The 11,803-nt window shown below is 44.9% G+C and overlaps 1 protein-coding gene across 1 annotated transcript; it reads left to right on the top strand.

Moving 5' to 3' along the window:
• Positions 1-374: 374 nt before the first annotated feature.
• Positions 375-5,339, top strand: LOC129813132 (mRNA decay activator protein ZFP36L1-like). Its single transcript, XM_055865338.1, has 2 exons — positions 375-567; positions 2,110-5,339. Exons 1-2 carry the CDS (start codon positions 514-516, stop codon positions 3,253-3,255), a joined length of 1,200 nt encoding a protein of 399 aa, XP_055721313.1. The 5' UTR covers positions 375-513; the 3' UTR covers positions 3,256-5,339.
• The last annotated feature ends 6,464 nt before the right edge of the window (positions 5,340-11,803 follow it).

Below are 11,803 nucleotides of genomic sequence, written 5' to 3'. Positions count from 1 at the left end.
GGCATAGAACACTGTTTAGTTGGCATTGTGCCAACCTGGCTGATTCCCATACATTGAATTGTTTCGTCATTCTGCTGACTGAAATACATGAGAGTGAAAAGAATAATGCATTACAGTTTGTTTTTAAAACTTGGATGAAATAATGCTATGCTCTATTAACCTTGTTCTTTGTGTTTCTTTAGTGTAGATCCTATTTACGGTTGACGGCCTCAGCCATGCAAAACCAATGGAACATTGTGAATGTGCCCTGCGAGAAAGTTTGCAAAGTTCTGGTGTAAGTTTCGTGTCCCCTCAAAAAAAGAGTCGATCTAAGAACCGCCCCGTCACTACAAGCTCCTCCTGCACGCGATTATAAAGCAAACGTACTGGGCTGGTGCAGTGCAGAGGGGGTGATCTATTAGTTAGGGCAAAATAAGTTTACAAATCAGAACTCACCATAGTCTGTAACTTCAATTAAAATATATATATATATTATTTTTACTACTTTTAGATTGTATTTTCTACGCAGCCAAGATGACCACCGCAGTGGTTTCGCCTTTCTACGATTTCAGCGAAGTAATGAACAAGGTATCTACTCGCTTTTTTTCTAGGCTAGCCAACGTTATTAGCTATTGGGGGTACGTCAGTAGTGGTATTCGACATTTCACGAGGCTAATTTGCGGTTGGTTCATTTGACATGTGTACCCTTTTTGTTGTGATTAATATTATAAAAGTGATGCAGTAACATTGGTTTGATATGATCATAACTCGAACTTTATCTTGCAAACTGTCTAGTTATGGAAACTTGCCCGATAGTGAGTTCCATGACGTGCATGCTGTCTCGTGTTGTGATTTTTTTTACTTTGTTAACTATCGTTCGTTTGATTGCTAATATCCATTAAGAGTGAGTCAGACTCTGTTAAAATGGATAAATTGCTAGTCTGCTGCTACTTTTGCACCACAGCAGTCAAAAGTGTTAACCACGAGGGTTTGCAATTCATTATTTAATTCAATGGCAACAGTTGGCTCTAATGATTGAAACGTCTTTTATTGTGCATTTGGATACATTGGAAAAGTTAAACGCAGAATCGTTAGCTAACAAGCTACATGAATCAGATGTCTATTTGTCACGATGTTACATTCGTTCAATAAGGCTCGTTCCTGAAACTAACGTTAGTTAGTTAACATTTTGAAACCCCTAACCAATTATTATGATTCACTTCAGATGTGCAGTAATTTGATACATTTTATTGAAACGTACTGGTTGCCAATTATATTGAAAGGCGAAGAAAAATCTAATATCTAGATATTGTATGAATTAAATGCATTGATTGTTGTAGACAGCTACTGTATTTAATTGAAATGTTATGATTTGTTTTTAGCAACTTCTGAACTTTCTGTTTTAAGTTAATAAATATATTTAGTTGGTCTTTGCGCATAAAAAGTCTACAAAGTTAACGTTATACTAATTAACCTTGTGTAAGAGGCAACACACGCTTTTTAATCTTTCATCAATTACCCAGCCATCAACATCTATATTATTGATTGAGAATGTTATTTGAAGAGAACGTCCTTACTAGCCTACTAACATGATGCCTTCCCGTTGAGTGCCCTCAAACTACGTTTTCATTTCAAATTCAGAGATGCAGCAGCTTCTTTGTAACCAGACCAGACTCGCAGCGCGCACATTCCTTTGTAGGGCAACTTGCCAAACCAGCTGTTCTGTTCGAGGGTAACACTGTTTTTACGCCACTTCGATACCGAAGTTACTTTTTCGTAGCCGTTTAGGATAATTAACGTAGCAGGTTAGGAGACGGAGGTTATGGTTAGCAAAAAAGCCCTCTTAACCGGTTACGAAAATCAGTTTGTATCGAAGTGGTGTGAAAAGTCTGTCAGTTCTGTTCTATAGGCCTGCATCACCAGAGGATTTAAAGCAAAACGAACATCAACAGTAGTCATTCAGGGATTTCTTGTAGACGTTTTCCCGCCCTTTATGAAATCAAAGCCATTTCAGTGTCCATTATCATCATTTGTAGGATAAAATTGCTTTATTGACTAACGTGAATTGTTAAACTACTTATTATTTTGTATTGAATGTAGACTTAATATTCCAAATGTGTAATTTTCCAGAATGACAAGATGCTGAATTACAACAACAACTTACTGAGCGCCCCCCATCATCCGATATCCACCAACATCCCCATGTCTATCACCAACCCCACCGGAGCCCTGCTGGATAGGAAGGCTGTGGGGACCCCCTCGCTGGGCTGTGGGCTGTCAGTATACAAGAGACGCCACTCTGTCACCCTCCCCAACCATAACCCCAGCTCCAAGTTCAACCAGAACCAGTTCCTTAACAGCCTGAAGACCATAGAACACTCCTCCTGCTCCATCACCTCAGGGTTTATTGGAAGTGGTAGCAGCAACAAGGAGAATCGCATGAGGGACCGCTCTTTCTCCGAGACGGGTGAGAGGCTCCTACATCAGTGCCTGGGGCCTGCTAGTCCTACCAGCCTAGGAGCCCTGAGCCAGCAGCAGAGCCAGGTCAACTCCAGTCGCTACAAGACAGAGCTGTGCCGGCCGTTTGAGGAGAACGGAGCCTGTAAGTACGGCGACAAGTGTCAGTTCGCCCATGGCTTCCACGAGCTGCGTTCTCTCAGCCGCCACCCTAAATACAAAACCGAGCTGTGTCGTACCTTCCACACAATCGGATTCTGCCCCTACGGTCCTCGCTGTCACTTTATCCACAACGCAGAGGAGCGCCGTGGACCCCCTCCCTCCCCCTCATCCTGCTCCTCCTACTCTCCTCTCTCCTCCAATAAGTTGGAGCGTCCTCGTCTGCAGCACAGCTACAGCTTCGCAGGGTTCCCCAGCTCTGGGGGTCTGAGAGGGGACAGCCCAACCTCCGTCACCCCTCCACCTATGTTCTCTCCGGACGAGATGCCTGAGTGGCCGAGCTCCAACCTCTTCACGTACTCCAGCCAGGAGCTGGCCAATCTGTTCGGCCCCAGCCTTGGATCCGGAGGCCACGTGGGGACTGATCCCAAAGCCCCTGCACCCCCGTCCCAGAACAACACCCCCTACTTCTTCAGGCCCATGTCGGAGTCCCCCACCCAGATTTTTGCATCTCCGTCCAGCCCGCCCCAGGACTCTCTGTCGGACCAGGAGGGGTACCAGAGCAGCTCGGGGGGCAGTCTCAGTGGGTCAGAATCCCCCAGCCTGGATGCCAACAGACGCCTCCCAATCTTCAGCCGCCTCTCCGTCTCTGACGACTAGACGGAAGCTATTTAATGTATCTTATCCACGCCGCCCTTGAAAAAAGGACAGAAAGGTATAATGAATGGGAAATGGCACTCCCCTGTCCCCTCGACAACCATCCCCTGACCCCTCTTCTCCACAAATCAATATACATTTAGTTCCTAGTTAGAATAAGGATACAGTGACTTGTTTTCAAATCACCCCAGAAATGTCTTCCTTGCTGTTACCCGCCTCCTAACTCCCCTCCCTTCACAGACCCTACCATGTCTTCAGTCAAAACGCGAGAGGAAACGAGTGAACAATGAGAATGTTAGACTTTTGTTGTTTTGCCAGGTGCCACCTGTGATTTTGTTCCTGAACGTGTAGCAGTGCAAGTGTATCATTGCACCACAAACCACCCCATCCTGTTGTTGGTCACTGGCAGTTGTGTTTCTGGAAAGGAAGGATGAGGGACGTCTTTATTGTCTAACTGGTTATTAAACCTTTAAGACTGTTTGTATTATTAGTTTTGTCCCGCCCCCTCCCTCTCCACCCCACCGCCCTCTGTGTTGTCCCGCCCCCTCCCTCTCCACCCCACCGCCCTCTGTGTTGTCCCGCCCCCTCCCTCTCCACCCCACCGCCCTCTGTGTTGTCCCGCCCCCTCCCTCTCCACCCCACCGCCCTCTGTGTTGTCCCGCCCCCTCCCTCTCCACCCCACCGCCCTCTGTGTTGTCCCGCCCCCTCCCTCTCCACCCCACCGCCCTCTGTGTTGTCCCGCCCCCTCCCTCTCCACCCCACCGCCCTCTGTGTTGTCCCGCCCCCTCCCTCTCCACCCCACCGCCCTCTGTGTTGTTCCGCAGACAGCGGGGAATTCCAGCATTCCCATGGTGCACTTCTTCTATACTTCCTGCAACTTGAGATGGGATCTCTAAGCTATCCTAGTTTTCCTCTTCCCCTTACAATCATAATCTGGCTTTGAGGAGTAGTCTGATGTTATGACATCTCTCTGCTTCTTTCTCTAGGTTTTGATTATTTTTATTGTTATTATGATTATTTGTTTGAAAACTTTCCAAACAGTTTTTGCTTATCACTGCATATTTAACTTATCGAAACATATTTATTGGTGATCATATGCATTTTTTTGTTAATTTTGTTTTTGTATTTATCTGGATAATGAACAATAGAATATATTTTCTTTATGTTAAATTATGATCTTCGGTATTAATCTAAAGATTGTGAAGACATTTTGTCAATTTCTTTTTTCACAGTTTAATATATTGTATTACAATGACTTTTGTTTGCATCTACACATTGTCAAAATGAGACTTAATTTAAAACAAAAAAATGCAGAAAAAAAAGTTGATTTATTTATTTGTATACATTTCTCTGTTCTCCCTGTTATTGGACTGCAATTCTAGCAAAAATAATTGCCACATTCTCAATCCGGAGCTGTCCTGTGCTCACTCTTTTTTTTATGTTTTCTCTGACAGTAACAGTACTTTAATGTTATTACCTTTTTGCTGTTGTATTCTTTGAGATTAGGCCAACTTGGTACCATATGTAGACCAAACAGGATTATTTCATAAATATGACTCATATCTAAAACTAAGAGGTGCAACACGTGATGAGTATCACCATGTTCACTTGGACATCCCGATTCAGTGTGTGAAGTTTTGGGTTTATAGTTATGTGAAGGTCTCAGTTAATGTAATACAAGTAACCAGGGATTTAGAGGAAAAGACTCCCTTTTATTACAAGCAAAAGCTGTGACCAAATGGTTTGAGGAGAAGTTGTCTTGTTTTTTGCACTTGCATGGCCCCAGCTGTTAAAGTGCCTACTTTTGAATACATTCCAGGTAGCTAACTAAGGCCTTTTCTATTAAACGATGGAAGATGATGGTGAAATAGTTTTTAAATTCCTTGTTCCATGTTTCCTTGAAGTTTTGAATGATGTTAAACAGGATTACTGAAAGTAAACGAAAGTTAACTGAAAGTCAAACTGTTGAATGTATTTTTCCAGCCATGGTTTTTCACTAGTCATTTCTCTGAGTTGATATAAAACTGATTTCTTTTTGTAACTATTGATTGCAGTTAAAACCAATAAACCCTGTATTTTTCAAACAATGTTTTTCTTATTTCTTTTTGTATTCATCCACCCGCTAGTGAACCGAGACGTGACTGGAGTGTTTCTTGGGGCGTGGTTGTCTTCTCGGTCAGGCCTAGTCAAGCATTACATATTTACAGAGTTAGACTTTGATACAATGTCAGACTATTTGTTGAAGGGAAAACTGCAACTTAACAACGCAATTCCTTTTGCAGCATGTTCCATAACCCAGACAATCATCTTTTGGTGAGGATGCTGACACTGATTTAACTCAACCTTAACATACTAAATACCATTTAAATGGGTGAAAACAGTCAAGTTTATTGAATTTAACATTACGTGGCATAGAAAGAGATCCATGGTGACCCTGTTATGTCGGGCGGAGGGTGTTGCATTGAGCCAGCAGATGATTGGTGGACAAGAGAGGGTGTATCCTTGTGATTGGACTAGATAGACCTGTTAGTGGTATTGGATCAGGGTGATCAAACTGAGCTGCTTTGATTACACAGACTGATACCACGCTCGGTTTCCCTGGTTGATCAGGTCAGTAAAGTTATGACAGGCTGATATGGAGGGCCTGTCAGTCTGAAGAAACCTAGTCAGAGATGGGTAGGCAATGGGTGTAGATTAACAGTGAAATACTTATAGGTCCATTTCTAACAATGCAGAGAGAAAACAATGGAAATAGTGACGCAAGGATTAAATACACAGTGAATAAAGAGTAAAAATAACATGGCTATATACAGGGAGAACAAGCACAGAGTCGATGTGCAGCGGTATGAGGTAATTGAGGTAGCTATGCATATAGGGAGGGATAAAGTGACTAGGCAACAGGATAGACAGTAGCAGCAGCGTGTGTGGTGTCCGTAGGCATGTGTGGGCGACTGTAGTGTGTGTACCGGTGTGTCAGTGTGGGTAGAGTCCAGTGTGCGTAGTCAGTGCAAGAGAGTTAGTGCAACAATGTTCGATGAGCTAGTCTGGGTAGCTATTTAGCAGCCTTGTTTAAAAGTCTCATGGCTTGGGGGTAGAAGCTGTTCAGGGTTCTGTGGGTTCCAGACTTGGTGCATTGGTACTGCTTGCCGTGTGGTAGCAGAGAGAACAGTCTGTAGCTTGGGTGGCTGGAGTCTTGGACACCTTTTTTGGCCTTCTGACATCACTTGGTATAGAAGTCCTGGATGGCAGGGATTTCGGCCCCAGTGACACTGGTCCGTACGCACTACCCTCTGTAGCGCCTTGCGGTCGGATGCCAAGCATTTGCCATACCAAGAGGTGATGCAGCCAGTCAAGATGCTCTCGATGGTGCAGCTGTAGGACTTTTTGAGAATCTGAGAGCCCATGCCAAATATTTTCAACCTGAGGGGGAAGAAGCGTTGTCGTGCCCTCTTCACGACTGTGTTGGTGTGTTTGGACCATGATAGATCCTTAGTGATGTGGACACCAAGAAACTTGAAGCTCTCAAACCGACCAGCCTTTCTAAGCATTTCATAGCTATAAATGTGTGGTACAGGGCGATAGTTATTTAGACAGGTTCCCTTGGCTTTCTTGAGCACAAGGACTATGGTAGTCTACTTGAAACAAGTAGGTATTATAGTCAGGGAGAGGTTGAAAATGTCAGGGGGGCCTGGGTGGCGCAGCGCCACTACAGCCTGGGATTCGGAGGACGCGTGATTCGACCTTCGCCTCTCCCAAGCCGCTTATAAGCCCTTTATAGTTCGTCGAGTGAGGTCTTAGTGAAAGCATCGGTTTGTGGTGGTCAGTATACAGCTACGAAAAATATAGATGAAACTGCCTTGGTAAATAGTATGGTCTACAGCTTATCATGAGGTTTTCTAACTCAGGCAAGTAGAACCTCGAGACTTCCTTTATATTAGAGATTGTGCACCAGCTGTTGTTAACAGACACTCACCCCCGCCCTTGAGTTTACGAGACGCTGACGTTCTGTCCTACCAATGCATAGAAAAAACAGCTAGATTTATATTAACCATGTCCTCGTTCAGCCACGACTCCGTGAAGCACAATTCTTCAGGTCCAGTTGATAGGATAGTCTCGAACCGAGCTCATCTAGTTTGTTCTCCAGTGATTGTACATTCACAAATAGAACAGAGCTAATCTAGTTTTTTCTCTCCAGTGATTGTACATTCACCAATAGAACAGAGGGTAGAAGTGTTGCCGTGGTTTCATCACGTTGCCCCCACGTCGGCATCTATATCATAGTTTCATCAGGTTGCCCCCACGTCATGCTCTATATCGTAGTTTCCTCAGGTTGCCCCCACATCAGGTTCTATATCGTAGTTTCCTCAGGTTGCCCCCACGTCGTCCTCTATATCGTAGTTTCCTCAGGTTGCCCCCACGTCGTCCTCTATATCGTAGTTTCCTCAGGTTGCCCCCACGTCGTCCTCTATATCGTAGTTTCCTCAGGTTTCCCCCACGTCGTCCTCTATATCGTAGTTTCCTCAGGTTGCCCCCACGTCGTCCTCTATATCGTAGTTTCATCAGGTTTCCCCCACGTCGTCCTCTATATCGTAGTTTCCTCAGGTTGCCCCCACGTCGTCCTCTATATCGTAGTTTCCTCAGGTTGCCCCCACGTCGTCCTCTATATCGTAGTTTCCTCAGGTTTCCCCCACGTCGTCCTCTATATCGTAGTTTCCTCAGGTTGCCCCCACGTCGTCCTCTATATCGTAGTTTCATCAGGTTTCCCCCACGTTGGGCTCTATATCGTAGTTTTCTCAGGTTTCCCCCACGTTGGGCTCTATATCATAGTTTCCTCAGGTTTCCCCCACGTTGGGCTCTATATCGTAGTTTCGTCAGGTTTCCCCCACGTTGGGCTCTATATCGTAGTTTCATCAGGCTGCCCCCACGTCGACCTCTATATTGTAGTTTCCTCAGGGTGCCCCCACGTCGACCTCTATATCGTAGTTTCATCAGGCTGCCCCCACGTCGACCTCTATATCGTAGTTTCATCAGGGTGCCCCCACGTCGACCTCTATATCGTAGTTTCCTCAGGTTTCCCCCACGTCGGGCTCTATATCGTAGTTTCCTCAGGTTTCCCCCAAGTCGGGCTCTATATCGTGGTTTCCTCAGGTTGCTCTCACGCCGGGCTCTATATCGTAGTTTCATCAGGGTGCCCCCACGTCGGCCTCTATATCACCGTATTTTCCACTTCAGAGGGTTGTGGATTAGGGCCTGATCCTGGGTGAGTAGTTTGTCCTGTGCTGCTGAGTCATTGAAGTAGAATTCGTCATCCAAATCGGGGTTAGTGATCGCTGTTCTGATTTCCAGAAGCTATTTTTGGTCATAGGTAGCAATGGCGGAAATATTATGTACAAAGAAAGTTAAGATCGGTGCAAAAGAAAACACAAAATAGCATAATTGGTCAGGACCCGTGAAATGGCTGCTATACATGCCAGTGCCATTCCCAGATGGGTGTAGAGATGGGTGTAGAGATGGGTGTACAGATGGGTGTACAGATGGGTGTACAGATGGGTGTACAGATGGGTGTACAGATGGGTGTACAGATGGGTGTACAGATGGGTGTACAGATGGGTGTACAGATGGGTGTACAGATGGGTGTATGCTGCATTCATGTGCTAGTCAGAACTCTGACATTTCTGACTTGCCAACTAGTTGTAGTTATACACGTGCCTCATTCAACCAGTTAGCGAGTTAAACATTTTCTCCTTTTTCATGACTACTGGACTATTTTATTTGAGCTGATTGTACCAGACACTTTCCTCTGCCCTCACTAAGTGTTGAATCAGATGGCAGAGATGTCCAGAGCAGATCAGGAAGTAACTCCTTACAATGGAACTAACTTTTACTATGCTGAGTGCTGACCCCAGGCAGTTGACCCATAAGGCCCTTCTTGTTTCCCCAGTTCAGGTTGTTGCTTCTGATGGATTGTCTTGTTCCTGTGTGTCGCCCTGAGCAGGCTATGTGAGGCCAGGAGAGAGGGAGCGCCTGCTGGGGGCCTGGGACTACTTTAGGCCCTCCCCCAAATCATGACAGGTAGACAGATGAGACTGCTCACCTGTGTAAACAAAGGGTTTCTCAACAACTTTGGGTGCCAAGTAACCTTAACCTCAGTGTTGTAAAGAGCTTAGCTCCAACGAAAAGTAGCTACTAAGAATCCTCAAGAACAGAACAGCAATTTAAGAAATGACACGCTCCTGACCTCCAAAGAACAAAACAGTAGAAATCTGGGATTACACATGCTCATGAGAAGTCTTATACTGTATCACAATGCATCATACCTGCAGGCTTTTGTGACCCAAAACAATATTTCTCTCTATCTCCCTCTATTCAAGCCGACCCAGGTGAGAACAGCTTGTGCTCACCACTATGTTGTCTTTCCGGTTGCAGCCTTTCAGGGGAGCTAAATAGGACAGTAGGCTGCATCCTGTTTGTGAGCTGTTAAATGCATACTTACATTGTAAAGGCATTGCAAACGTGCACACCAGGAAGTGGTTGTTCATATGCACACATGCACATGCGGGAACACACACACACAAAACCACAAACGGCAGAGTTGAGCGTGTGCTTGGCTCAGTGGTGCAAGACTCTTTCAAACATGGTGACAAGAAGATGCGTTCCATAATGGGATGTGGACATTACTTTCCATTATACTGACATGATGGAAATGAATAACTACAGTAGAGCAATGAACATTGCAATGGGTATTCGAACACAGCCCTAGATTAATTCAGACTATTTTGAGGAAGTGTAAACTGGCTACGGTGTCTCATGATGGACAAACAGTACTATTTTTGTTTTTCTTTTGTTTTTCATGCGAATGTCTTTTCAAGTGAAGGTGGAAGGTATGGGAGCACACTCTTCAGTTCGCCTAGCCGAGTTCAGCTAGGCACCAGCCGAACCGAAGCATGCGTAAACCTTTAGTCCTGGACCAGCCTTAATCTGTGTCTGGGAACCCGGCCCTTAGGTTTCCTCTGTCAGCAGTAGCCTAACCTGAAAGCCTAAAAAGAGCTTGCCTGATAGCAGGCTTAAGTTGTACAACAGCCAGGTAGACTTTGTAATAGTTCTATCAGTGGTTGGTTCTCCATCTCTGTTTGGGAAAGGAGGGAAAGCAAACAGTGAGTGCTGTATGTGCTAACTGCTATTTCCACTTAACTCTGGTCCCAGCTGAGTGAGAGTATCAGGGCAACTTAGGTGTGTGTGTGATATGGAAGGGGTAATCATCACCCACCTTAGGAAGGCCTGTAGTGGAATAATGAATGAATGAATGAATGAGGGGTAGGGTTCGGATTACAGGGGCTATCCAGAGGCAGGTTTATGATTGAACAGAATGTTGCCAGAGCACTGTGACTATTTCATCAGCCCTGTTGAACTAGGTGAACAGTCAAGGACAGAAGCGGTGTGAGGGTAGAGTAGATTAATTAACCACAATTCATACTGTGCTCACCTGCTACATAGCCTACTTCAAGATACAACGTTTATTCTCTAGCTAGAGATCTCACCCGATTCTTCTCAAGCTAGACCTCGGATGTATCCCAAATGGACCCATAGAACCCTGGTCAAAAGTAGTGCACTATGTAAGGAATAGGGTGCCATTTGGGATGTAGATTGTCTAGGCTACATTGCTGTTCCAGGGAAATGGACTATGGGAACTAGAGACATGGCCAGGTTCTTTATCTATTAACGTCTGTAGCTCTGTGATCCTCAGTGTCAGATTTAGACTGATAACAGGTCATTAAGACAACTGACTGACCCTGTAGATGTAGCTTAGTCAATCCTCTGCCCTGCGCACACACACACGTATACACACGCATACACACACACACACACACACCTATTATGTACAGCAGGCTTATGACTGTGACACATTGCTTACCTTAGTCATGCGCACATTAGCTAGCAGGATCTAGTGTCACATGTTTTTTCATGCTAAGTGTTCACCCTTGACCTAAAAAAGAGAGAAAGAAAAGATATGCTGGGTGAGAAGAGCAGAACTGGGTTCAAATACTATTGGAAATCTCTAAACAACTTTTGAGCGTTGGTTTTAGCCTGCCTGGAGTGTCAGGTGGGCAGCGTTTGCACTTTTGGGACTTTTCTATTGTTTACATTGCAACAGGCAAGCTCAATCAAGCTCAGCTAAAGATTTTGAAATTATTTCAAAATGATATATGAACACAGATCTTGAAGAGTGAGAGTGAGCGAGAGGTGGGGAGGTTTCCATGGGCCCTGAGTGAGAGACAGATGGCTGCCTGACGGGTTGTGGATACACACCCAGCCACTCTAACTAGTGACACAACACTTACACTTGACTTAAATTGAGCTCTGTGGTTGAGTTCTTCCCTAGTAGTCCTAGTTCTATCACAAGGAGCCAGGCATGGGAATGCAGAGGACAGACAAGGAATAAGATGACGTAACCAATCAATTAGCAGATATGAAGTATCAGCGAATTATATTGGTCTCAATGTATTTCCAAGCCCTTAGTGAGATAGTATTGTCTTCTTCGTCCCTGGTTCCT

The sequence above is a fragment of the Salvelinus fontinalis genome, chromosome 16 (genome assembly GCF_029448725.1).
Source record: "Salvelinus fontinalis isolate EN_2023a chromosome 16, ASM2944872v1, whole genome shotgun sequence".
Classification (NCBI taxonomy): domain Eukaryota; kingdom Metazoa; phylum Chordata; class Actinopteri; order Salmoniformes; family Salmonidae; genus Salvelinus; species Salvelinus fontinalis.
Note: the sequence above shows the minus strand (reverse complement) of the source record. Positions and strands in the feature narration are given on the sequence as shown.

Excerpts from the sequence above, each read along its gene's own strand:
- LOC129813132 (XM_055865338.1), top strand. The coding sequence starts at position 514 with ATGACCACCGCAGTGGTTTCGCCTTTCTACGATTTCAGCGAAGTAATG. Across the intron at positions 568-2,109 it reads TCAGCGAAGTAATGAACAAG|AATGACAAGATGCTGAATTA; the intron begins GTATCTACTCGC and ends GTAATTTTCCAG.